The sequence below is a fragment of the Hypomesus transpacificus genome, chromosome 10, assembly GCF_021917145.1.
Source record: "Hypomesus transpacificus isolate Combined female chromosome 10, fHypTra1, whole genome shotgun sequence".
Classification (NCBI taxonomy): domain Eukaryota; kingdom Metazoa; phylum Chordata; class Actinopteri; order Osmeriformes; family Osmeridae; genus Hypomesus; species Hypomesus transpacificus.
Window position 1 is genome coordinate 2,911,150 of NC_061069.1, and position 27,787 is coordinate 2,938,936.

Sequence of the window (27,787 nt, forward strand, 5' to 3'; positions counted from 1 at the left end):
CAAAACATCAGGGCATAGTCTCCATGCATTGCAATATGTAAAGAAACACACCACCACTCTATTACAAATGTTTAATTTGTGCATTCATGACTGGCAACAAACAATGACTGCCAAATGCTTTTTTGTTTTTTTTACACCAGGGCCAACAGTCTTATGTAACTTCAATATGGTGTACCATTTAAAAGCTTGTCTGTCTTTGCAACATGCGCAAGCAGCCATTTAAGCAAAACCTTTGTACATTCTATTTTCATAATTATGCTATACATAGATAAAAATAAAAACTTGATAAAATTAGTGCTTTCAGCTCAATTGTGTTTACATATACATATATACCCTGCCCTTCCCTGTAGTGATTCATGTCAACATGTATGCACAAACTGGCACTGAGATCTGTTCATTGTCAATCCATCAAATTCACTGTTTTCCACAGTTCAGGACCAGGTGAATGGGTTTTGGTAGTAAGCTGTAATGAGACACTTAGGATTAGTCTTTTATTTGACAAAGTCCAACAACCGACTGAGGTATCAGGGGTGGAGTCTGTTTCTGAACTACAGTCTTAAGTCATCTAGGATGAATGGATCCGAGTTCGAGACTTAACCCTGTTAGAATTACCAGAGAAAGGAGGATCACCCACGCATGATTGCTTTTTACTGAACGAAGTACAACTACACCCTGTACATGGTATGCAGCACTACACCAAGGATTTGGGTAGGAGGATATGGTCTTCTCATGCAAGCCACCAGAGGGCCTGCAAGAGTTAAGACCGAGGTTGAATCTCAAAAAGTGTACTTCCTCACACTAACCTTGGCCCTTTCTTTGAACAGATACTGAGTTGCAGGAGACACAGTCAGACTTTGGAGATTCACCCAACGTAAAAAATGAAGCACCATACCAAAAGCTGATTGTTAATGTCCATGATTGTGTCCATGACTTCTTGTATGATGGAACTGCCTACAATTATCAATATTAATAGCACAGTGTTATTAAATTCCTTAATTGTAGATGCCATGTGTAAAGAAACAGTGCCTTTCCAGGACAGGGAGGTACAGCATTACTATCCTGCTTGAAAAGAGTTCAACTGATTTTCAGGTCAAAAGAAAAAGCACAAGATATTCTCACTACAACAGAAGACTAAGTATAGTGTTGTTGTAAAATCTAAGTAGCTTGTAACACTGGATGGACTGTCGTAGTTTCTTCTTACAATTGATAACTTTGAGGGGAAAAAAGTGAAATCTATGGGTTTCAAGTCAAGAAGCAGTAGTAGTCAATACGTTTACTGTCTTATAACTGTAGTGTCAGTTCAGTGATAATGCTGTGAGCACTCAAGTCTGAGTGACTAATACATGGCAGACATGTCAACCTTACAGCGAGATAAAATTCCACTAGCTATGGCAGAGCATTGCAAATTACTCATTACAATATGGAAGAGTATAATCTGTACAGATAAAAAAAACAAACAGACAGTGACTATGAATAACATGATCATGACGTAACGGTTTCCTTGACAGTTTGTATGAAAACATTCTCAGTGGTCAGACAATGGACACGGTGTGTGCAGAGGGAGACTCATTCGCCACCCTTCGTTCACTCAGGATATAGAAAATATGACGAAAATTGTTTTCTCTTTTTTGCTATAAAAAAGTTCTTCATTTTTGTTTAAAAAAATACATGGGGCAGGCTGTCTTTTAAATGGTAGAGTGCGCCCATAGGCCGGAGGAGCGATTTCCATCGTTCCCTCTCAATGTTCTAGACGAGGAGAGGTGTTAAAAACGTGAGCTACAGTCAGCGCTGTGTTGGTTCACAGTGTGTGTGTTGGGGGGAGGGTGCGCATTGATGCATTAGAGGGCAGGAGGGGGGCTAACACCAGTCAGCAATGTAGTCAAAGTCAGAGAACATGTCCTGCTCATCCACATTCAGCGCTCGCGGTTCTCTAGGAGGGGTCAGAATGGGTGCCTCTGAGGTAAATTCATCGTCAAAGTTGCTGACATCGTTAGCCCCCTGGATGGTTGGCACAAACGGAGGCTTCACCTTCTTGGCCAGCAGTCCATTCCAATCCATATTCTAAAAATAATATGAAATATACACATTTTACAAATGTAAGCACTGAAATGTAAATGTTCCAAACTCATAGAAAAAAGCCATTCACATGGCTGTGATTGAGATTAGTAATATGATTCACCCTGAAGAAGAGATGTTTCTTGACTTCTTCTGCATCCCTCTCTCCTGCCCCCAGGCGGCGCTCTGGACTCCTCCTCAAAAGCTACAGGCAAAATGAAACCAAAGCTACGATGAGGTCATCTGGTGGTTTCTCTTCAGAGTTTATAATCAGAACGTCCAGTGGGTTGACATACGGCTGGTTCCAAACAGATATGGCGCGGCGCGGTGCACCGTTCGAGTCGTGTTTACAGACCAGAGATCAAGCACTCACCCTCCTCATGACGGAGATGGCCTCTGTGGAGAGGAACCTTGGGTAGCGCACTTCATCGTTGACGATGCTGTCAAAAACCTCCTCTTCATCATCCCCGGGGAAGGGGGACTGCGGGCCGGGCAAAACGTGAGCAGTGTCAGATCAACGAAGTGGTTTATACTAAAAGTCTATACAACGTACCGACGTCAAACCGACTCTCAGCCAAGTCAAGGTCTTCATACGTTTCGAGTGAAACGTATGAAGAAGCTTTCTGAGGCGAAGATACTGACCTCCCCGACCAGCATCTCGAAGATGAGCACCCCCAGCCCCCACCAGTCCACAGCACGGGTGTACGAGGTCTCGGTGAGCACCTCGGGGGCCAGGAACTCTGGCGTACCACAGAATGTGCTGGTGCGGTCCCTGAAGCCCATTCCTGACAGACATGGGAACATGATGATCAACAGAGGACAGGCTTGAAGCATCTCCATCGGAAAAGATCATGTTTGGTGTTCTGCTCTGGATAGAGAGTGTAGGATCTCCTCCAATTACAGCTGGTGTTAAACACTGCAAACTTTAGGGATGAGTCTTACCCTCTTTGCAAAGGCCAAAGTCTGCAATCTTGACATAGCCCTCTGTGTCCAAGAGCAGATTGTCCAGCTTCAAATCCCTGCAGATCCAATTGAGGGTCAATGTTATGATCAGGACCAGCATCTGTCTAGTCCTGGTGTGACAAAACTTACAGGCCAGCAAGCAGTGCTAATTCATGGCAGTCTCTTACCTGTAAACAATCTTATGGTCGTGCAGGAACTGTAGGCCCAATACAACACAAGCTGCATAAAATCTGTGAAAGGAGGATTACAAAGGTTGATTTTAGCTATGGATTAGCAAGACAAGTTTGTAGAAAAACTCTCTTTCTCTGCCTGATATCTGATACGGTGGACTTGAAAGCAACCAAAAGCTAGTTCTACCAGATTTTTTAGTTAGGGGCCCCTGTAAATGATCTCTAGACAGAAAGAAGTCTGGTTCTGACCAAGCAGGGGATATATGGCATCTCTAGATTTGGAAACAAGAAGGTTTCCCAGATCCTTGGTTGGGATTCAGGTGTTTGGCAACTCACATGGCTCTGGGCTCTGAGAAGACGTCGGCATGGATGTGCATCATCAGGTCGCCCCCAGCAGCGTACTCCATGACAAAGCACACATGCTCTGGGGTCTGGAAGCACGCAAACAGGTTGACCAGGAAGGGGTGACGGACGCTGTTCACCGTCTCAAAGATCCTCTTCTCACACATCAGGCTGACGGGGAGATCGGGGAAGTTTCATGAGGTCAATCTGATTGGGCTGTGATTGGCTGACATCTCTTGAATGATCGTGCCAGGTTTGAAGCCTTACCTGTCCACCTCATCCCGGGCCACGATGTCACCTTTCTTTAAGGCTTTGATGGCAAACATTTCACCTGTGACTTTATATTCCGCCAGCAAAACCTGTCGAACGAGAGCAGAACTGTTTCAAAACATCTGGGTTGTTTCAAATGTCCTTTCATTCGAGATTAGTTATAGATGTTAGCTCCGGCAGTAGAGGCTGGGTGTGCACCTTTCCAAAATGACCACGCCCGAGGACTGCCACACACTTGAAATCTTTGAGACTGAACTGAAACGGCTCTTCTTCCCTGGGATTGAAACATGACATGAGGAACATGAGTTACCATTCGGACACGTGTCAGCACAAACACTCAGGGTGCCAAATACAACAGTCTGATATACAACAAGTACAAATACAACAGTCTGATATACAACAAGTACAAATACAACAAGACCCTTCTGGGGAGCAACCTTATCTCGGTGTCTTTCTGTATGGCTGTGAGCTCCAGGTCTGGGGGCTGGATCTCATGTTCTACCCCTCCATCCAGGTCAGCCTTCACCGCTATGCTGTTCCTCTTGTTGAGGAAGTCAAATGACGCCAGGGCATCCTGTGAACAACATGAGGTGATTTAGGACTCGGGAGACGGCATCACTGACTTTTGATTTTGTTTTTGCAATCCCGGTGCAAATTAGAGGTGATTGTTGCAGTCGTGCGTGTTGCATCTTGCCACAATCATCTGTAATCTCACGACTATCTATATTCTGTTCTTCCTGGCTCGAGTATCTCCATGGTAACCACTGTCCGTACCTGTACTTCCTCTTTCCCGGGCAGTTTGTCCTGTGCAATTGGTTCTCTGTTGACATCGGGTGCAGGGTAATGCTTTGGGCCTGGGGTGGGCTCTTTGTCAAAGTCCAGCTTGGTAACCAGAGGGTCACTGGCAGGGAGCGAAAGAGATTCATGAGCGATGGCCGTGCTGTCTAAACACCAGTCTGCATTTCAAAGCTTGTTTGACCCATGCGAGAAGTACCCATGAGCAAGCCTTAAGTGGGTTTCTATAAGGGTCTCTTGGATGAGTGTGTGTGTGTTTACAATGGGGGAGGGGTTGGTGTAGACCTTCTCCTATAGAGTCCCAAACCTTGTGGGTGTAGGGGAGCCAGGCAGACTGCTGGGCCCCGTGTCTGAGACCTGCGGGCTGAAGGAGTTGGTGCTAACGGTGGGTATGGCCCTCCTGACCAGCCGGCCCCATGTGGCGATGTTGATGTTCATCTGAGGGGCACGCGGGAAGGTTTTCCCTGAGGGCCCAAGACGAGGAAAGGCCAGGTCAGTGACACGACGGCCTCCATTTCTCTGTTTCACATCCTCACACAGCACGCTACACGTCCATCTCACTCACAAGGTAAGGCATGGATTCTTCTTGACAAGAAGAGGATATCCACTTTTTAAATGGTATTTAGTATGTGTATCAGTGTGTGTTATGCATCAGGAGTGTGTGGACTCACCTTGCTGCTTGGAGAAGATCTTCTTTTGTCTTTGCAGCTTCGGCCGTCGCTCAATGACAGGGTTGAAAAACGTGACCTGGAAGCAAGAACAAAGATGAACACCATGCATCCTGGCCAACAGACTGGAAGAGTCAGGTATGATGGCTGACATGGGCATCGGCTGTGACTGTGAGCTGCCTGGAGCGCTTCTATAGTGAATGGTAAAATGACAGTGTGTGTGTGTGCATGTGTGTTACCTCAGCAAAAAGAGTCCCCTGGGGTTCCAGATAAAGGCACATCCCGTGGCGCTGGTTGTCCAGGAAGTCCTCCAACCGCAGGAACTTGACGGCACAGAGGGAGCGCCAGTCTCGCCAATACACAGAGATCTCCAGCTCGCGCGACTGGAGGTGAGACACGGCCATCTTTAACATCACCATGTAACATGTCTGTGGATTTACAGTGTGTGCGTACGAGTGCATGCGTGTGCGTGTGTGTTTGTGAGTGTTGTCCGTACCCTGTCCAGCTCCAATGTAAACTTCTGGTCCCAGGCCTGATTGCTTGCAGGCCTCCAACTTGTCTGACCCACGACTGTGTTGTCTAGTTTCAGCACAGCGCTGATCTCGTCTGGAGGACGGGAGAGAGGGAGATTGGCACAAGGTATACTGTGGAAATCGTTTCAACACATGAATCCACTTGGTTCAGTCCAGTTCTGCTCCCCCCCCCCCCCCCCCCCCCCCTCATTACGCCTGTACAGCTAGTGAGTGTAGGTGTTTTGATGGCAGCAACAAGGGTCTGCTTACTGGACAGGTCTTCACTCTTGGAGAGGTTCCTAGCGCTGGCCCCCCTGCTTCTGTTCCCCCGGCTCATGAAGGAGGAGCGGTTCTCGCTGGGGCTCCAGCCGGGCAGCGGCACGGAACCGGCTTTGGAACGACCCGGAACGTTCTCCAGCAGGTCTTGACAGCCCATGAGCCTGACGTCTAGCGTACCTGTAGACAATACACAGTTTTCTTCAGGTTAGTCGATGGGAACAGTGCCGAAATGGGGATGAAGCCAGTGTGTGACGTTTGTCAGAATGGGATTTGTTTACAATCACTTCTCCCTGGTCCTCTACCTGTGAGTGCGGCGGGCTTGGCCACGGTGCTGTACTGGTTCTGGGTGGAGATGATGCTGGAGCGGGGACTGAGGGCCGGCGCCGCCATGAGGGACAGCTCCTCCACGATGCTGCTGCTGCGAGGGTGGTTCTTGGGCAACTCGCTCAGCCTCTGCTCCAGGGAGAACTTGAGCAGGTCCAGCTTCTGACTGGACTCGTTGAAGCGGGCCTGGGCCTAGGGGCAACACAACAGGGTGGTTCGGGCGTCAACTTGGGGGCAGTACACACACATGCAATGTCGTAGGACACTGTAGACAAAATCTCCTCTTTCTTTGCGTTGAACTGAGACCGGACCAGGGCCAGGTTCCAGTGAGGACAGAGAGAGAGAGAGAGAGAGAGAGAGAGAGAGAGAGAGAGAGAGAGAGAGAGAGAGAGAGAGAAAGACAGTACCTCGGAGTGTGCTCTCTTCTCCGTCACCTTGCCGGAGCCCAGGAGCTTCATGACGTTCTTGGCGCCCTCTGCCACGGCCGACTCGATCCTGGCGTGATGACACAGCTCCTCCACCCGCAGGTCCAGAGGGCTGATGATGGGCTTGGCTGCAGACGGAGACGGAGGTTACAGAGAGAGCTGAGCACAGTAAGGTCAGTCGGCCAGCGAGTGCATGTGGATGTGAGCTTACCCATGACGTCGTTGTTATCGAAGCTCAACTCGCTGGCCTGGCTGGCTTTGAGGATCTGCATCCTGATGAACTCAATCTTTGTCTTGCTGTCCTGAAGCATCTGTTGAGCGGTTGCTAGTAACTTCCGATCCTGTAAAACAAACCAAAGAAATGAAAAAGTTAAAGACATGGTCTGTATCATTTCTACCTTTATTATTTTATATTGTGAAAGTATATAGAGACAGAATAGACAGGGGAGAGAGACAATGGCACGCAGCAAAGGCGCCAGGCAGGATTCGAACCCAGGCTGCTGCGGTAAGGCCTCAGTCCATGTGGAACGCACACTTGGCTGGTGTGACACAAGGCCTAAACTACAGTTGATGCTGAACTGCTTTTATAAATATATGTAAACATAATAACAAAAAGGTAGACAGAATATGGGACTCTTCAAACCACATCTGACTTTCCAGTTCATCAAGAGCAGAGTTACACAAGCCCAACCTGGCCTTGTCAAATCATGCCCTTAATTGGAGCAAAACTATGAATGACCACATGGAAAACTTGATTCACCCCCCGATGAAAGTGGAATGTCATTGTGTTGTGTGCGTCGTGTTATCGCTGGCCCTTGGAGTAAACTAGACTCCACCCAGAATTCCTCCCGCCGTCCAGCCTCACTCTGGCGGTGTGGCGTGCAGGAAAGGCTTCCGTCTGACAGGCATTTCCTGGCTGACATCATCAGGCTGGGGCTATTTCCCACAGGATGGTGCCACTCTCTCTCTCCTGGCTCTCACGACAACACTGACTGGTGTCGCTGACGTTCCCCACCTAGCCTGGTGCTGAGCGGCACCGGACACAACACTGTCTGTTTACGACGTCAACGCCGTTATCAGAATCACCTTGAATCCCCAGAAATAGCTGGCTACATGCAAACACATATTCGCCCTGGTGTGTATCACCATCAAGGTGACTGAAATTCCACACCTTTGCTTATGTCAATATCGGCCGATACGCAGTATTCTCTGATCCAGAGACGAGATGATATTAGCTACAGCGTAGCAACATCTGATTCTCAGGTCTTCTGAATGACGCAAGTCATGAAGCACACTGAACCTACAAATAAGCATTGCCTGGAAACAACACGGTCATTGTTTCTACCATTACGATTCTTGGCTGATGAATGTTGCCATCATTGACTACTACCTCTGATAATAGACTGTGGCATTCGAGTACTCCTTGACATCCCTCACCTTGGCTGATATCTTAGCCAGCTAATAGGGTCTGTCTGCTAATGGCCTGATATGATTGATTTTTGTGTTGCTGCTCTGCCACAAATGAAGCACAACCACTCTACACAGGGCAGGCCAATAACACTGTGCTAATGTGGCTGGTGTTACACAACTCAATACTACGCCGTCATTGCTAGCTCTGTTCATCAAACCCTGCCACTTTGTCTGGTGCAACAGGTTTCTGCTCCTCCCTAGAGATGACACTGTACACAACGTGCGGAACAGAAAATGACACAGAGGAAACACGGTGCCAAGACACTAGACACTAATAGGGTTGGTGTCTTATCGCCTCCTAAATGTCAACATTGGGACTGGTGTGAGAAAGCTCACTTGTCTGGACTCGTGCCTACGGTACCGCCATACAGGGACGCGAGCGCACCTTTGAGGAGCCGTTGGAGTACATCTGGATCATGTTCTCCGCTCCCTGTTTGACCTTCAGCTCAATGTCGTTCTGCTTCTTCAGGGCGGCCAGGCGACTGCTGCTGGTGCACATCCTGGCCTCGCTGGCCGGCGTGTCAGGGGTCAGAGGGCATTCTAGAATAGGAATATAGGTAGATGTGCATACAAGGTTTAGAATCTGGTATGATTAACACCCACACTTACACAAAATCACAAACACCACAGTGATTATTTGGGGGTAGGTAAAGGGAAAATATAACGTACAACACAAAGCATTGATGCATTACAATAGAACACACAACATGGCAAACGACTTGGCAAACTTAAAATACCGTTTGGATATTTCAACTATGGATTGAGGGTATTTTTTTCTAACTAGTCATCTTGAGGCATTGGGAAGGCTTTCAAATTATACAAGTACTTAGGGGAACCCCTGTGGCACTATGAGAGAACAAGTTCATGCTTGCTACTCTAACGAAAACAAAGAGATGTTACTGTACATTCAAATACGTGGGCTGCATGTTGTGCCATTTGTGACAACCACTTATATAGAAATATATTTTAGGCAGTTGTTTTGCCCTCCCTCCGGGGAAATTCAGCAACTCGGTTCCACCTTCTGCCCGAGGGTTGCTGGGTCTTGCAATAGACCTAAGCGTGCTCCGCATCTCACCCAAACCAAAAACAAAAGTGCCCTCTATAATTTCAGTTGAGCTGCAATGCTGAAAGATGAGCTCACTGCTTTTCGTGCCTGGGCTCGAACAGTAAACCCCTCCCCAGCTCCAACTGTAGGAGGATGGTGTGAACGCTCGCTTCTTCACACACAGGTGGGCAAAAAAAAAAAAAACCTGCTTGACTTCTCCTGTTTCCTTGTTGTGCCGTCAGCTGGGAGGATGCAGCTCTCCAGATTTCCCTGAGCAGCAGCTGGGCTAATGAGTACTGTGTGACGTTAGATGGACGCAAAGGCCACCTACCTCAGCTAAACCCAGCAGGCAGCACCATTTATCTCCATGACCAAATCGACACGAGCTCAACCGAAAAGCCTTTTAATGTCTTCCAGCGGGAGGCTAAGAGTGACACATCTTGCTCATTTCAAACAGTGTTGCCTCTGGAGACAGTTGAAACACCGGAGGGAGGCTTTGATCCAGCCAAACCGGGTCTGATGATTCATCTAATCAGCCATTAACCATGGAGAGCCTCCCCACTGTGGTTTCCCTAAATAGGTAGGGGGAGAACACGTCACACATCCGATACCAACTGTTGTGGAGTCTGCTACTAATGAGGAGAGTTGTGAGGCACCTGGGTTCCCTCCGATGGTTCAAAACCAGGAACTTAACCAAGGTCAACATGGTGATGATGCTGTGTTACATCTCAGATACAGTTAATGGTGGGGCTGCACTGCCTTCTCACATACGTGTGTGTGTGCCTGTGTGAGTGAAAGTGGGTATGAAAGACAGAATGGGCGAGCATTCGAAAGAGGGGTTCCCTTCATTGAGGAGTTTTTTTGCTGGAGGTCAGGCCAAGTCAGGCAGTGAAGAGCCAAAGTGCTCCACTCAGCCCACGCTGAGCCACTGCTGAGCCATTGAATTGCAAGCAGGCTGATGTCACTTCTGGACAGCTGACAGGGGAACCCTCCCCCAGTTCACCACCTGATCTGAGGTCAGGCAAACCCAGGGGGAGCACGCTCCAAACACTCCTACTCCACCCACTTAACAACAGACCCCAGACCTGCCTCGCAGACTGTTGTTCGGCTGGTAACAGGATATTATGACTGGAACAGGGAGAGCAGATCTGACATCAGCTGTCGAGGGCAGAGAGTAACCAGAGCCTCCCCTGCTGTTCTAGAACTTGGCTGCCGAGGAACAGGCCTGGGGTCAGCCAGTCCCAGTACAGGGAGCTCTCCCTGTGACAACCAGCGACATTCCACTGGCAATGCGTCACTGAACAAAAGCCATTTCTCTTCAGATAAGGGGTCAATGAGTCAGGCTAAATTTGTTCCCACTTTTAAAAAAAACTACCAAGATGCCCCCACCCCTCTTCCCCTCTACTTCCTAGGTTAGGTTACCGGAGTACAGTCTAAGATAAACCGCTCCTCGCCTCTTTACCCATTTTGAAAGCCGACGAATCAATTTGGATAACGCTACACTAAATGATGTATTCTCTTCCAGTAGCACTCGAACCCTGTGGCTGACCAAACGCATAACAGTGGGTTAAAGCAGCCCTGAAGGTAACAAATGGCCACCTATTGTAACACTGGAAGGAATGTGAAATGCAACAATGTCAGCTCCTGAAGTATGAGTCACCCCAATAGACCGAGTCTGTGCGGTCTCTATAGCCCTGTGTCTGTATTTGGGAAGCATTGTTTGGGACTGTTGTTGCTTGGACGTCATAAGACTGAAACGCCGCCACAGTGAATGGCTAAACGATTCCCCGCTCCGCCATGTATGTTAATGTTACCTATGAGTTCATCTGGGTCCTTGACCACGATGTGAGCGTTGAGCTCCTGCAGCTCTTGGTGCAGCTCCTCGACCTTCTTGTTGGACTTCTTCAGCATGTTGTCAACGTAGGCCAGGCTCTTCTTGTCCGTGGTCACCTTACGCAGGTTCTCCGCTCCCTCCTTGATCTTGAGCTCCTTGCGGATCTCGCGGCGGATCTGCTCCTTGATTTCGTCCAGCTTCTGCTGCACCATGGTGTCCGACAGGTCCAGGTTGTGGCCCAGGCCCAGCCGCTCGGAAACCAGCTGGCCCCTGGCATCACCCTGGGAGAGTAACCACAAACACACGAGTCAGAGAACCCAAAGAACTGAAGCTGCTCGGGATATTTTGGCGGTCAAATAAAACAACGACGAAAACACTCTGCTTGCAACTTTGACTTAGCACCTCGTATTCGGTTGAAAGTTGTTCCACTTTCTTCACTGCAATCTTTCCAGGGGGAACTTTTCACTTTATTGCTGTGACAAATTCGGTTTGTTATACTCTGCATACGTGTCAAGGAAGTAAAGACATGGAGTTTTTTCCAAATCGAAATGGAGTGTAGGGTTAGTGTTTCAGTTCATGTATATTACCCAAAGCAGTCAGGTCAGCTTAGGCAGGATTGTCTTTTAGAGTCTGCTCTTTGATAGGGTTGGATTGAAGGTCATCATACAACACAAGGGAAGTCCCTTCTACATGAACACACACTGCAGAAACACTCTGAAAAGGTTCTAAAAGCTATGATATTAGTGTCATTGACTAAATCTACAGTCCAAGCTCCTGTCACTTTACAATTTAAGACTTTTGAGGCCAAAACAAGCTTAAGCCAGTCAGTATCTGGGCTAACCAGCTTAAGATAACTGAACTGAGCTTACTGCTCCATTCATAAAAAGTGTAGAGAGCCCTCGGAACAAGACCACATCATCATCCTACTATCTCTGAGCAGTCTGATACGGTGTCTCTAGACCCAATTGCTAGCAGCATATCTAACACATTGAAGATACACAGCAGTGGAAGGCTGTTTTCCTCTGCTAGCCTAAGAAAATTCATCCTTACCACCGTATCGTCAAAATCATCCACCTCCATCTCTACAACATCTGTTGCACAAGCCAGTCCACGCATGTTCTACTGTTCTGTGTGCTCTCGGAAAGAAAAAACACCAGACACTTACACCTGAAAAACGTCTCTCTTTTCGAAACGTGTCAGGCTGTCCTCTCATTCCTACAGCCACGGTTGGTCAACTCTTAAGTCAGTGTCTGTCACTCACACACACACACCCCTCCCCATCCTAACACGCACAGACACACACACACACACAAAGAAATGCACAAAGACACACGCCAACAAAAGACACACACACACACACAAACAACCATTGAAATGAGCCCAGAAGATGAACCGTCTCAGGAGGGGCAGCCAAATCCTTCTTAGCCTCTCACTCAGTGAGGTCACAGCAGCCGCGAGTGCGACCTAATCTCCCTCTGGGGAGAGAGTGGCGTCTCAAAATAAACTCGAGTTAAAAACAAAACGCCAGTCGACCAATGGCCTCCCCCCCATGGAGCGACGTGTGTGGTGAGAGACAGGAGGGGGGGACTTTGGGAGCTTTGTAAAACATCATATACTGATGTTACATGCTAAGCGCCATGCAAAGAATGACAAGAACTGATTGGACAGCACAGAACATCATAAACTTCGATGCCTTATGAGCTTGCTAGACGGCACCAAAGTAGGCTATGCGGTTTAACCTCTGCTCTTATTTTACCCACTTACTGTGTAGCTTCTCTGGTTAAAATACTGAGTGTGTGTTTGAGATTAGGGTGTACGGTCTGGCTTGCTAAATCTTTCAAAACCCCACCCTCTACACCCCTTCATAAGTGCTTGCCAGAGGCATATATAGCACATGTGCGTCCTAGTCCAGAGGGAGAGAAGCTCCTTGCATGACTCATGGGTAAAATGGAGGTCACAACTCTTAGAAAAGGTAAAGAGAAGCTGCTTGCACACAGCTCAACCCAGAATGTTTGCATTGTTGCAGTGTTTGAACAGAGTACTGTGTGAAGATCATGTGCTGGTGTCCAAAAAAAAAGGTAACCTTTTGAAAAAATTAGACAACATCTAAGAATTACTAGCCTGCTAATTAAATACATTTAAAAAACAGGTTAAATAAGTGATATTTGAAATACATGTATCCTGTTAAAATGTCCCTTCACTAATACATAAAACAACTTTAATACCATGCAAACATTAGGTCACTAAACTTCACTGAAAGCAGGCTGAATAGTGTTTAAGCCTAAAAGCTCAAATTCCAACAGGAGGTCTATTCAATTCATTACACAGGAAAGGTTAAGGACAGTATGCCAAAAGTCCTGCCAACCTACAGGTTCCCCAGTTTGAAAGAACTGTTGTAGTTTTTTTTATGTATGAGAGACGATAAATAGCTATATCAGAAATAGAATCACAGGCTCATGTTACACACATTGTTGCACACACACACACATTCTCATATGCTGCTTTTAACCACTTACAATATTGATCCAAAACCCAGAAAACAGCATTCAAAGTTACTGGCTAGTAAAACATAAAGTGTACCATGACCAATCTTAAAAGAAGCAAGCCTCTCCTCTGTTTGGGGGCTTTCAGGGAGCGTCATGGGTTTCACAGTGGTCTCTCTTTCAAGGGGGTCAGCAATAGACGGAGAATAAGATGAGCTGGTCTACATATGACAAAGTTTGGCAGTCGTGGTTGCATGGCTCACGGTTTTTCATGTTACATTGTGGCAGAGACAAAGTCCAAATCTTGACAAACATGGAAACAGCATATATTATTGTTAAAACACCTGTGGAGTTACAATTAGATATAAATAGACTACCTGGAGGCATAATTCAAAACCATAATGACAATGTAGGCAATGCTATCAAAAATGCTTGCCTATTACCATAATTATGTTGACAAACGTACACGAGCACATTTGCTCAAGTGCACTGTTATTACATAGAAATGTAACTCACACTTTTAATGATACTGTAGCTGTTGTTTAAATAGTTCCACAAAAGCTACGTTCATACTTCAACGTTACCAATCCACAGCCATTGCTAAACTCTATCTATTCCCACTCAACTTGTCTGCCAGATGATAACGCAAATGTAGTTACGTTAAACTGGTATACATACAGAAAGTAGTAACAATAATGTTATTTTCATAATTGTTTCCCAGGCCTCAATCCATAATTCCCAGGCAATCCTCCGGGACAGAAAGAATAGAAAGCAAAACGTGCGTATTTTTCCTTACACCGGAAACACACAAGTAATCTACGATAGAATAAAGACGTTTCCTACCTAGAAATGTGAGTTTTACAACTACTTTGCGCACTTAACGCAATAGTTGTCAACTTTTCCTACCTGCACAGAATCGGCGGCCATCTTGGCTTTCGACTTTGAATCAAACTCTACGGAGAGAGAGGGGTGGTGTGGAGGAACTCCAAAAGCAGCCTTGTTTCAAGTTTCCCTCTCGTGAAACGAAAATCTGTTATTCGGTGACCATACCATCGGTCACCCTGGAAAAACGGGACTTTCCATGTTTTCGCTATACTTCTTGCATCCTCGTTCAAAGTTGCAGCAGTCCAAAATCTCTCCTATTCTTCATAAATCCAGCTGTAACATAAACCTATCACACGGATTTTGGAGAGAGAGGCGGTGGTTTGAGTGGAAATGCTTTAGCGTCCGCCCATAGGAGCTATGCACTCCCAGAGCCCATCTCCAGCGGACAGATTCTATTCGCACTTTCACGTGATCATAAACTTCATACACGGGCACCACACTTCTTTAATAATAACACCCCCCAAATGTTGATGTTTAAATATATATAGCCAATACACTTTAAACTATAGGCTATTTTAATGACAAAGAAATACAAAGTGTTAATCAATTGATATGAGATATACGACTACCGCAATAGGCTATAATCCAAGTAATGCAGGGGATTATAGCACAATCATCATCCTCTTAAAATTCTGACAGAGACTTGAAGCTTTAGACAATGAGTAGTTTGTATTTAGAATGAAAACATATGTCAAGTTGTTGTTCCCAGTTTTTGGAAGTCCACTGTCAAGTTTTTATGTGGCTGTAGACCATACAACTTCAGTTATGGCTCTACAAAGACCTGGTAGCGTGTGAAAGTAAAGGCCATATGGTGTCTGACTGAGGCATTGCCCTACTGAACTTTTTCAGTGATTGATAAACCCACTAGTGCCTGATGTTTGCTGTGCTGTACAATATGCAACAAGGGACCTATAATTCTGAGTGATGGGTTGTTGTTTGACTGCGTGTCAACATGCAATAGTGCAGTTTGCGTGGAAAAATCTAGATTTATTTCTTACACATGACTCCCTCGCGTTTGAGACACAATATATTCCAAGCTTCCAAGAAGGCGCAGTGCTGTGGCTTACATGTCACTGTTGTGTGACATGTCATGCATTGGCTCCAATGAAAAAGAGGAGTTGCATCATAACATTCCCTTTGAGCAAACTTTCAACAGCAATAAACTAACAACGCAAACAAACAACACACTGGTCTGGTGTGCTAGACCAATATTTATTATTGTACGTAATACAAAAATACTGGTCAGGCGTGATGAACAATGAAGACTTGATGTAAGCATAAACTTGATGAACCATTATGAACATCAATGAAAGCCTAATGGGGACTGCTGATGAAGTTAACCTACACAGTGGAAGCCTTGCTTCTCCATCTGGGTCACAGGGAAATATCCAGGAAGCTGCAGTTATTGATCTCACTTTAATCTGAGATTGGTTCAATTAATGATGACTCGCATGAGATTATGTTAGCAGATTTTAGTGACATTGTACAACACATACTCCTTGTATCCAATCCCAATCAACACTAAGTACCCCATCTCCATCCCAGAGCAACTTGGACATCTCAACTCAGCCATCTAATATAACTTGATCGGCCCATCTCTCTGTTGCTACATGTACTAGCCCAACAGTGAGGCAGTTCAAGGACACACAAATAGCCTACAAGCTCCCTCTTCAGCAAGCAGTGGGAACAGCAGTCTATGAATGATTTGTATTGGGTTGTTTTGCATATCCAGTGCACTTAATTAGGGATCCATAGAAACCCTTGTAGCTCAATTGTTTTCCCGAGGATTATTATTATTATTAGTCTTCCACGTAATGATAGATGATGTTCGATGATAGATACATCAGCGTTGAAACTTGGATGAATAGGCACCACACACCCATGGGGATTAACCCGATAGGTGGCGCAATAATCGGGCAAATATACTAAAAGAATAAGAATAAAAAAGTTAATGGGGCCTATTATCTGCCATGATGTAAAATAATAGCTTGACAAAATGCTTATAAAATATCAGATTTTTTTTATTAAATTCTGTGTTTTTGGCAACATAAACTTAAGCATGAAATAAACAAGACAAGTTGATGTTGACATTCCAGCAGATAAAACTGCCAAAGAGAAGAAAAAAAAGTCAATTTATTTAGGCGAGGAGCAAGGCACAATATGCTAAGAAACTAAGCCTTTGACAGCAGCCTCTTCAAATAGACCTTAACGCAAGAAGTCAAGTACATTGTCTATTGTGTAGGCCTAAACTTCTGTGTATCCCAGGTAATGACTGACCTACAGTCTCCTCTCAGTCCTTCTGCTCTTCATAATGGCGTCTCGGCCTGAACCAAGGAGACCCGGAGAATACTGTGGACTTTTTTGTTAGGCAGCTATACTGCAACTACAATGGCACACCAAAGATTAGAAATCAATAAAAGGGGAAAACAGTGAAATACAAAGGAGATCCTAACAAGGTAAATTCTGGCTATGGTTATATAAATATGATAGCATTTTGGCAGCACAGTGATGCATGTGACCTACGATTCTGAATTGACAAAATTGTTTAAAAAAACTATCCAAAAACGATAAAAGAAAGAGCAAAGCTGAAAGAAATGTACAGACCAGACACTTACAAAGCTGTTAACAAAGCAAATAAAAAATTTGTACTGAAAGTAGTAATTATTTACAACAGTTTTATTTTGTAATAATCTTCCATATTTCACATGTGTAAACAGTTCCATATCACCTTGGAAAAATCCTTGGTAACAGTGTACAAGATTCATAAAACAGTAACATGAACACAGTATAAAACACACAATAGTACCACAGACATGAATAGTAGTTAGTTGGGTGTTTGCCACCCAATGAAGTCCATGTTCACAGGATTTAGATTTCATAAAAGTATCTTCAGTTTATAAGAAAAGGCTAAGATAGCACAGTAGTTGAAAGTGTTGAGTTCCTTGTGTAGCAGGGCTGTCATTTCACCACTAAATTGACTCTCTAAGGTAAAAGGTTTATTACCATTTTTCCATAGATAATGATAGTGGGGGCAGGGTAGAAATACAAGAACAGACAACCAAATACTCCATCCCAAATATGTCCTCTTTGGAAGGAGTATACTATTAATGTGATGTGATTTGAAGTCTGGTCAGGTACCATATAGACGGAGCCAACTTGTCTCTAGCCATGTGTCAGTCAAGCTCCAGTGACCTTTCACCTGAAAGTGAAAAAGGAGTCCAGTGGACTGGTGGGAACCACTGGTGGGAACCACTGGTGGGAACCACTGGTGGGAACCACTGGTGGGGACCTCCTGGCAATTTCACATGTAGAAGACCTCTTGGTTCTGTTTGGTTACTGTGGAGATGGAGGAGTCAGTTTCAAAGACAACATTCAGAAACTGCTGACTCAACTTGAGGACAGGCATTTCCATAGATTAGCCCATGTGGATGTAAAGGTTTATTGGCGGAAATGACTCCCTCCCCCTCTCTGTCCCTGGTGAGTGAATGGGACTGGGTAGACATACTTCTCCTGTGTGTCTCTGCCTCAGTTGGTTTTGGGGTATATCTTCTCATAGAAGAAGTTCTGGGCAAGCAGATAGAGTTCCCCGTCTTTCTCTCGGACGGCGTGCGCTCGGACAAACTGGAACTGCTCCAGGGCAAATTCGTAGAACTCGTTCTCCATCTTCCAGATGGCTGACTGCTGCAGTTTTGCGATGGACTCTTTGGTGGGGGGCTTCTTCTCGCTGGTCTTCCTCAGATGAGACTTCTTACCTGTGGGAAGATTGATTTAAGTACAAAGTATAGACAGTATGTGCATTGGTTTTTCCAGGGTTCCCACAGCATTGACCAATGGATTACCATTACTGGTACATCCTTGCACTCTTGTGCATAAAGGAATATTTATCATTATTCGTTGAACATTTTGTGGTTTGGAAATCCAAACTGTTAAAATAGTTCAGGTTTTCCATGACTGTGTGAGCCAGGTTTCATCGCGTTATGGGAGTGCATTGCAGTGTACCTGTTTTGTAGAGTTCTGTGGCGCCCCTAAAGAATCGTGGCAGCGCGGCCTCCAGCATCATGACAAAGTCCTCCAGCTCCTCAGTCACCCCCACCAGCAGGTACTCATTCACCAGGTTGTACTTGGCCTGCTCCAGGGCCCAGTGACTGCCTACATTCCTGCAGAGGATCGATGGAGAGGGACAGGAGAATTGAGCGAGAGAGGGGAGGTTAAGATGGTAGAGAGAGAGGGGGGGGGGGGGGGGTGACAGATGCGAGGGGGAGTAGATAGGAAAAATTTGAAAGTGGAGAGGGGAGAGAGGAGAGAGATGGTAATGGAGAGTGGAAGGAAAAGCACAGAGAGTTGAGAGGGAGGGAAATTGATTGGTATCATCAGGGAGCGATAGTATCAAGACTAGCTAAAAGCTTACAGAAAGCATGAGGGGTTCTGCAAAATGGCAGCACCACCAACGCTACCCTCTCGACTGTAAGAATTGAGACACAAACTTAACTTTTCTAAACATTGACATTCTGGTGGCCAGGTGTAGAATGAGGAGACCTTACCAGCATTCGGAGTAGTGACCACAGAAGAAGGGGATCTGTAACCAGAGCTTCTCTGGAGCGCAGTCCGAGCCTCCCGCAGAAACACACTCATCAAACGTCTGAAACACACACACACATTCCCAGGTTAATACAACAACCACTAGCACACAGAGTCACACATTTTACAACCTTTCAAGTCGATAGCACCCTTCACTCGATCACATTACATCACAACACTTTATAGAACCTGGATGACCAGTTTAAAACCAGAAATTAAATTGATTTATTTTAGTAAACAAGATCAGGGTGGTTATATTCTGCTAGTTGATAAGTGCGAGTCAGACCTTCTTGTCTCCTTGTTTCCTGCGCCTCAGCCCAGGCCTGTAGTCATCCCCAAAACGCAGGAAGTAGTAGTAGGAAACCAGGCGTTCGATTGGGTCCCGGATTACATTAATATAGATGGGTTTGTTCTTCACCCCAAATCTGGACCAACAGAGAAAGTTTGTGTTGAAGAGCGACCATGCAATTACCTGCATCACCACAGACAATGGGGATACAAAATGGGGATTTCACATCTACATACTGACGGTGACACAGTACAGCTGTGTGCGTCAAAATGGTCACAAGACAGGGGCGCACCACATGTGGGTGTACCGCAGGGACCGAGGTTTGAGCCCGGGCCATTTCCTGCATATCTTCCCCTCTTTCTCTAGCCCGCTTTTCCTGTCTATCTCTTTCATGATGCAATAAAGCAGAAAATGTTGAACATATATCTTTTCATTCACAAGATCGAGAATCATGCTTATATGTAGCTCTCACTTGGTGAAGTCCAGGAAGGAAACGTGTCCATGGTAGATCGCCGGCTTCATCTCCCGCCACGACGTCACGTTCTTCACAAATCGCACCTGAGCAGACAAGACAACAAACATCCAATAACCATCTTCAACGTTTCCTTTCTGTTCTTCTCCTCGACAACACACTGGTCCTCTACCATCTCCCTATCAGAGAGTTGCTAAGTGTGGCATCTAAACCACGTCAAAGCAATTTCCTGAGGGCCAAGAGTGGACAAACCTGGCAGCAGGAAGTGTGACAACTCTCATTCCCTTTCATCTCTGAGATTCGGACCATCCAGCCCCACTCACCTGGTCCTGCATGGACATGACGGGGTTGTTCTTGGTGGTGTTGATGTGCAGCACGTGGAAATGGTTCTTGGCACACAGGTCGTAGGCGATGTTGGTGAAGGAGGTGCTCGCCGTCTTGGGCACGCGGTTGTAGATGATCACCACGTCCTCGGCCCCCGCCGACGGCGCCTCCCGCTCCCTCAGGCCGTCCTGCGTGTGCCGCTGCTCGATCTCGCGCACCTCGTGTCGGGCGATGGCCCGCTCTGCACACACCCCGGAGAGGGTTAAAGGGCCAGTCCACCCAAATCCCTCATTGACAGTCAACAGTGTGGGAGCAGCTATGTTCATTTGAGCACATTAATAGCCCTAAACGTCATTGAAAACAATGGGTTTTTGAAGTAAACACACCACATTGACCAACAACTTTGGAGAAATACACAGCACAGGACTTCTCATGTGCTCTCCCCCTGGTGCAAATCAGTGTCAGACCAACCGGTGACGCCGGTAACAACAATGCCTCAGATCTCCGCAGGAACACAACACTTGAGCTCCTAATACCCGTGGGACCTGGGCCGCGACGCCAGGCCGAGACACAGGCGTGGCAGGCAGCTGGCACCGAGGGGCAATTAAGATGTCATCTGTGATCACCCCCCCCCCCTTCCCCATCCCTTTATACCCAGGACACACACCCCCTCCGCCCCCTCGTTTACGCGCTCCCTGGCAGCTGTCAGATGTCGACCGATCAAAGCTGGAGTTCAACGCCACACCGCTGCACGCTAGCAACTGTGGCTAACCGTCTGCTGCAGCGAGGGCTGTGACAGGTGTGGGCGCTCGGTGACCGTCACTCAGAAAACAAACAAACAACGCATTAAGCATTCTTTAACCACGCATCCACTGAAGGCTTCATCCCAGACTCTGCAAGGCCTCGTTTGATTTTCAGACTAGATCTCAGACACTCCAATGGCTCTCTCTCTGCCCTTACCTCTAAACAGAAGACAAAACAACAACAGGTCAGACTGACTCCTCTTTATTAAGGTTGCGATATATGCCAACAACTGACTCAGTGCAGTGGACTTGGCTGTGGTCCTCTCTCTGCGAAGAACAGGCTCAGCTCCAACCACTGTATCAGAGGGCGCCAAAGACACTTAAGCTTAATGGGGCCCTCGGAGGTCATTTAATTACTGGACAAAAGCTGTCTCTATGGCCCTGAATCACTTTCGCCACACACGGTGTCTCCTTTCAGTCCCCATTTCCGCTGGTTCCGCCCTCGTCTCTGTGCATTTAGGCCATAATTACCACCTCACAAAAGGAGACACAGCCTTAAACACTGGAACTACTAGAAAGCCTATTAGTCCAGACTCGCATTCCAAAGACCAAAGACAGACCTGGAAATATTTACTGAAGCTATTTCCTGCTTGATTAGAGTTGCCCATTCTGAGTCATCCTTCATGTTTGCCCGCCAAGTCCGCAAATATGACAGGTTGTCATGTATTATAGCCATCGCGTAAGATCTTATGGGATGATAAAACACAGAGAGAAGATGATCCTCTCTCCAGGCACCTCATAAATCTATCATACTCTACAGCCCTCCATCCCTGAGCGGGTTAGCCCCCCGAGCCGAAGCCTGGGATGAGGGTAATAGAGATTGCCTATCACCAGACTGAGAGGTATACGCCATCTCGGGTTCTGCTTCAATAGCGCTCGATTGCAAAATCAATGGAGGATGACAGGGAGGAGATCTAGGTTGCTGCTGTAAAAATGGAGTGCTGTTTTTGTATCCTCCTGTAACGCAGGTTTAGATGTGGGGGTGGGTGGAGGGGGGGGGGGGGGGGGGGGGGGGGGCTGTGTGGCGCTTCACAAGGGACAATTAGCACGACACACACTCAGCTACGTTGGTCATTCGTGAACATCAGCTTTTGTGCTGAGGGATGATTATTACACGCGCAGGTGTGTCTGAGCCTCGTTGAGGGGAAGAACTGGAACATAAGTGGTGCATTGCCAGTGCATGAACAGTGTCACCAACACGAATACACACACAGTCAACAATCCCGGATCGGACTTCTAAGTGCTGTCTTCTGGATTTATCAATGACTGTCCAGAAGAGCTCAACAACACACAGTGCAGTCACTGTCTATTTGCCCAGCTTGCAGCCACTAACCCCCCCCCACCCCCACCCCACCCCCGTTCGAAAGATGCTTTCCATTTCATCTCTTTGCCTTTCATCTCTCTTTTACACACACGCACACACATCTGTGACATGTTTCGGAAGAAATGACGGCAGCACGACAAGTTCTAATTCTATTTCCTTGCAGTGCTCTTTTTAGGACAGATTACTGTAGCGGGGGGGTGGTGGTGAGGATTTTCCTGGGATTGAGTCACAAATGAAACATTGATGCTCCATGAAAGCTCTCATTCACATCCAGCCAGGCAGCTGAGGTCTAGACAGCTGGAGGAGAGAGGACAGGGACTGGGCCGGGAGACTACTGAGGCTGGCTAGACGGACCAGGCAGAAAATCAGGAGAGACAGTCAAATGATGGTTCCTGTGAGGAGGCCTTCCACCAGCATCACAGACAGCACGGTGGAGGAAGATCCATGTACCAGTAGCTCACACTGGCTTCTCCATTCGCACAAACACAATCCCAATTTTGGCCTTTGAGGTGAAAACCCATTCTTTCTAACCAGATATATATTTTTTGCAGTCGGTTAAATACGTTTAAACGGGCCTCTTTTGTAATTGAAGATAAACGTAACATCCTTCTATTGTTGATTTAATAGACAGGACACAAGTGAGCTTTCATGGACATTGGACATGGATCTGGGTCCTACAAGGACAAATCAGGCTGCACAGTCTATAATTACAGAGAGAAAGTTAACCCTGAAGACCTCTGATTGGGTGTACTACTGAATGGAGGATGGCCAATATCTTGGTAAGTGATGTTCACCTTGTACAAACGAGACAAGTCAGGCCTCCTCACAGGCAGCCCTGTCATTTCACTCAGCGATCGCCGCTCATCACTTCGCTCTGACAGAATCCTCGCGGTGAGTGAGTGCGAGGCCTGCAGTCCGTCTGCCGCAGCAGAGACTGACAGTTAGAGGAGATTATAGAGCAATTTACACAGATGGCAGCTTCTTAGCACTAATAACTCCATGCCTTGTTAAGAAGAGCCACTAGCCGTCAGGGTGTCGAATCGATTTGACCAGATCTTGCCTTGACAAGATTTGTCACTGAATCAGCAGGAGAAGGAGCCAACATTTATAAAGCCATCTGTTCTTCAAACGATTTTGTTCAACCCATTTGATTTCTATACAATCTTTTCCTAGTAGGTACTAGGTAACCACAAACCTTTCTCCCAGTCCAACACAAAAATAGAGTTTGACAGGCGTACAATGCAGTCAAAACCACAGCATTGCCAGCTATCTGAATAGAGAAACAAACGTAGCTTACATAACAATGTAGATCCAGTGACTACAACAACCCCTCTCTACTTCTCGGCCCATAACAGCTTCAGATTAATAATGCATAGACAGGAGCCTGGGGAAAACGGGCAGAGCTGAGGGCAGCTATTCATAGAACAATTAAAAGAAGGTGGAAAGGTTAATAGGACCCACCACATTACCAAAAAAGCCTCATAGAGATTTTGCCCCTCTAACAGCAATGTGTCAGTAGGGCGCTGATTACGTTGATTAAGACGTAGGCTAATGTCATTGTAAACTGCCTAGCTAAGGTTACTAAGGCTATGGTTAGTATCGTGTAAACAGACATGTAAACGTTGCTCGTCCTCAGTGCTATCAGGATCCCCACGAACAGGCGCCTAAGTATTGAACTGGTAGACACCAGAACAGAAACATCCGGAGGAGGCCAAGTGTCCTCTACGTGACACGTTACTTCAGAGCTGAGAAGAGGTCTTTGGGGAGCTGGTAGACAGGCAGTGCCAGCAGGGTACTGTGCTAAAGAGGAAGAGAGTGTAACAGTGAAGCACAAACATGATGATGCTGGTACACTTAGACGTGAGGTAGCAAACGAGATAAAGGCAGAGGCAGGACCACAGCTGGGGAGAATGGGTGCAGGCGGAGAGGGAGAAAAGTGGAGCAGTTCAGAGAAACGCCTTTATCCCACCCACCAACCCCTCTCTCTCTCTCTCTCTCTCTCCCTCTCTCTCTCTATCTCTATTCTCTCTGATGAAATTGGTTGTAAAGCGCTGCAGGCACATCCTCTCCTGTCTTTTTGGGAAGACTTACAACAGGAGCAGCTAGGGCTTTGAATATTCCTGCAATGAGACCAAAATGTAACGTGAGTTCCCCACTCCCCCTCTCCTTTGATATAAAACTCTGCTCTGAAGCAGAGGATGTATCCAAACATGTTGACAGCCCTGCTGTTTGGCCACAAGGGATTAGTTAATAATCTACCAGCAGCAACCCACACCCCAGATAAAGCAGCTGTTTATGGTTATTGACTGGCAACAGACGCCCTCTCATGAAACTAATATCATTACGAGGGATTATGACAGAGGAAGCTCCGGGTCTGTATTCTGAAAGAGAATGTGGATCAGCGTTGTAAAGCTATTGTAACCCGCTACCAATCACTGCTGTGGAGGAATCCCACCTGCTTTCACGCATGCTTAACCACCTCCACCGCATCATTTGTTACAACCCTGCGAGAGCGACAAGGGAGCTGGCTGCTAGGAGACTGGTCTCAATTACACCGAGGGTGCGAAACAGTTCATAACAACGCGACAAGCTTGTCCGTCAGCGTCCCTCCGACTGCGGGAGGGACTTACGATCCGGCCAGCCTCACACAACTTTTCGGGGGACACATTCTTCGCTAAGTGCACGGTGCCAATCGTGTGTTCTCCAGGCTGCGGCTGACACCATTAGCACTCTTTCTGTCCACACCTAACCCTTTCCTGACACCTGCGTTTTCGCCATGGGCTCTCCTCCATCAGGCTCTGTGGTGGCCTGGTTGGGAGCAGTGCTGAGTGACAGACTCTCTCTGGACCAGGAGATGCTACAATATAGCTACAGAGGCCTGTGTTGAGGAGGCCGGCCAACAGACAGTGAATGACTCAAGCCTTTTTATAACCCGCAGGGGGGATAGAAGCTCACTACTGTGTCAAAAAGAGTTCAAACATGGATCTGAGTGCTCTGGATGATGGGAACGGAAAACAGAGCCGAAGCGGAGTGGAAGAGGCAAGATGAGGGCTTTCATGGGAGCCTGGCCTAGTGGCCTACGTAGCAATCATTCATCTGACTATAGCCAAAGCCTTTTACAGCGTGGAAACACAAGTCGTCATGTCTAAACGAGCTGGCTGAGAAGTGGTGGAAGAGACAGGTGGGGTGCTACACTTCAGTTCCACGGGTCATAAGGTGACAGGTTTATAAACAACATTTCTATTTGTGCTGCTCCTAGCCAAGCGTGACTCGCCTCTAGAGTTACAGGGAGGCAAAGTACGCCTCTGCAACCCCCTAATGCATTTGGACCCTGAGCACTTCACGCTTCGCCTCATCGTCCCTGCCACTGTTGACCTAGCCTAAGGGCCTGCCATAGGAAAAGATAATACAAGAGCAGGCTCGCCCCAGCAGGACACTCGAGTCATCAAGGCCGTGCCATGATTGCAATGCCGCAAGGTTTCATTAAACTCCAGGCGATTAGCTTTGCTTCCCTGCTGGACACTTTAAATTGGAAAAGAGATTTACTTTCGGTGTAAAAAGAGACCCAAACAAGGGAAGAGGGGAACAAGAGTAAGAACATGAGTCAGGTACAATGGAAAGGCAACACAGGAATTTGCGATTAACACTAGATGAACAAAAGCGAAAATCATACTTTTGTGGTCAGACCAGTAGCACCCCAGCATGCATTTGGTCCAACAAGCCTGGGAGCTGTCCATCACACCACCCCTGTCAAACCTCACAACTATTTGGCTATGCAGCACATCATTCTGGCCTCCAGCACACAGACGTCTGCTCCCTGGAGCCATCCATCACAGGTTTTGCCAAGTCAACAGATTCTTAGGGTTGAGCGAAAGGCGAAAGACAGTTCCTCATATCTGATTCCAACATCTTATCCTTATGCAACCTAGCAGCATTTTGGAGACTCATTCTGTACAGTAGTAAAACTAGTATCGCAGGCACACACCCCAAACAAACAGCTCTGAAAGTGTTATGCAATGAGAAAAAGCATTACGCCTAAAGTGCAGAGATAAATAGATGTAATATAATCTCAGTTGGAATTCAGTTTCTTCTATTTTGAGGTCTGAACTGGGCCTGAGATGAAAACACACCGTTTCTGCCCCCACTCAGAAGGGATTCCCCTAACCTACTGTGTTGGGATTCATGTAATAACCCTTTCTTTGTTGAGGCCTAGAGTGCCTGAAGTGCCTATAGTGGGAAAACTGTTTTCTATTCCAAATATTGTGGGCACACTATTGGCCATAAGGTTTGTCTAGACAGAGTTCCAGAATAGACTATATCCCCTATTGCTCACTAAGAAAATCATGATGAAATCAAAGGATGCTGCATGTGTCAGGCCCAACAAGGCACTTGCTGATCACATACCATCAGGCTTACCTTAAGGTTTGAAACCTCATGTAGGCTACATCCTGTGTCAAATTAATTGCCAGTGCTGGATTTCCCTGATACCCGTCAACTGGAGAATTATTTTAAATGTTAGTCCCGTGTATTATCTATCAATTAACAGATATTAATTAATTTGAATAAATGTCTTGGTTTTAAGACCTGGAGCCGCTCAGAACAGACTGAGGACACCTCAGCCAGCCAGATCAGAATGGTTCGACTGCGGTACTTACCGAGCTTTCCTCGGGACTCTTCCAGCTTCTGGATTTGATTCTCCAAGAAGACCATGGCTACGGCGAATGCCAATAGCGCCAGAAGCTGAAACTTGGGCGGCATCATGATCCTTAGTAGCCCCATAAAACAATCCAGTTAAAACGTGTTATTCCATGTCAGAAATACAACAATAAGAGGCAGTATAACGCTGGCAATTTGCTACCAGGAGAGCGGGTGTCTGTGCATGGTGGCCCTGTATTTCCAATGATGTTATCCAGTGATCAAATCCCTAATCCGAGAATATAAAATTTGGGTAAACCGGGTTTGCTTCTAAAATACTGTACTTTCACAACATTGAACAGCACAAGACGCACCCCGTTTGTGGTTATAGTGCCTCTAACGAGTAGTTATTGAGGCTTGTGATCCTCTGGCTGTGCCAGTCTTCTAGTGTTGTCCCGTTCAGCGTAGGCTACTCCGCACAGCGATCGTCGGCGATGGGGGACTTTTCGTAGCACAAATGCTATTGGTTGCTCCAACAGTCCACTAAAATGGTCAGGGTTTCCATTCGTCGGCAGCTAACGCCTGTTGACACGATTGGACATTTTCTTTTAATTTTCCAGATTTGGCGACAGGGAGCGCTGTTCACACACATCTGAAATGTAACCGCACTGACGGTCGCAAAGAAGAAAGGCGACCCTCTGCCAAGCCAAAAAGCACTTTGAAGGAAAATAGCGAATTATTATTTGTGAATTATTTGTTGTGTATTTATTGTTTTTAAGATAGTGTATGTGAATTTAATAACATTTCTTTAGAATGTACAGACGCGTGAAAATGATTTTAAC

General features: G+C 46.5%; 2 protein-coding genes across 5 annotated transcripts; both read right to left on the minus strand.

Moving 5' to 3' along the window:
• Positions 1-57: 57 nt before the first annotated feature.
• pkn2a (protein kinase N2a) lies at positions 58-14,862 on the minus strand. 3 transcript variants are annotated; one of them, XM_047026947.1, is made up of 22 exons: positions 14,542-14,862; positions 11,133-11,433; positions 8,659-8,813; positions 7,015-7,144; positions 6,786-6,931; positions 6,357-6,570; positions 6,046-6,231; positions 5,760-5,869; positions 5,503-5,646; positions 5,267-5,342; positions 4,903-5,059; positions 4,575-4,701; positions 4,238-4,374; positions 3,999-4,074; positions 3,798-3,889; positions 3,525-3,701; positions 3,186-3,248; positions 2,998-3,074; positions 2,698-2,840; positions 2,429-2,536; positions 2,180-2,260; positions 58-2,061 (listed from the first exon to the last, which is right to left on the minus strand). In XM_047026947.1, exons 1-22 carry the CDS (start codon positions 14,560-14,562, stop codon positions 1,858-1,860), a joined length of 2,925 nt encoding a protein of 974 aa, XP_046882903.1. In that variant the 5' UTR covers positions 14,563-14,862; the 3' UTR covers positions 58-1,857. The 3 variants fall into 3 exon arrangements, with proteins under 3 accessions (XP_046882903.1, XP_046882902.1, XP_046882904.1); XM_047026946.1 differs by lacking the exon at positions 14,542-14,862 and adding an exon at positions 14,314-14,440; XM_047026948.1 differs by lacking the exon at positions 14,542-14,862 and adding an exon at positions 11,555-12,467.
• Positions 14,863-16,537: 1,675 nt separating this feature from the next.
• hs2st1a (heparan sulfate 2-O-sulfotransferase 1a) lies at positions 16,538-27,578 on the minus strand. 2 transcript variants are annotated; one of them, XM_047027026.1, is made up of 8 exons: positions 26,966-27,578; positions 20,183-20,424; positions 19,860-19,945; positions 19,385-19,523; positions 19,062-19,159; positions 18,520-18,677; positions 18,026-18,272; positions 16,538-17,856 (listed from the first exon to the last, which is right to left on the minus strand). In XM_047027026.1, the coding sequence occupies exons 1-7, from the start codon at positions 27,087-27,089 to the stop codon at positions 18,046-18,048; spliced, it is 1,074 nt and encodes a 357-aa protein (XP_046882982.1). In that variant the 5' UTR covers positions 27,090-27,578; the 3' UTR covers positions 16,538-17,856; positions 18,026-18,045. The 2 variants fall into 2 exon arrangements, with proteins under 2 accessions (XP_046882982.1, XP_046882981.1); XM_047027025.1 differs by having other exon boundaries at positions 16,538-18,272.
• Positions 27,579-27,787: the final 209 nt, after the last annotated feature.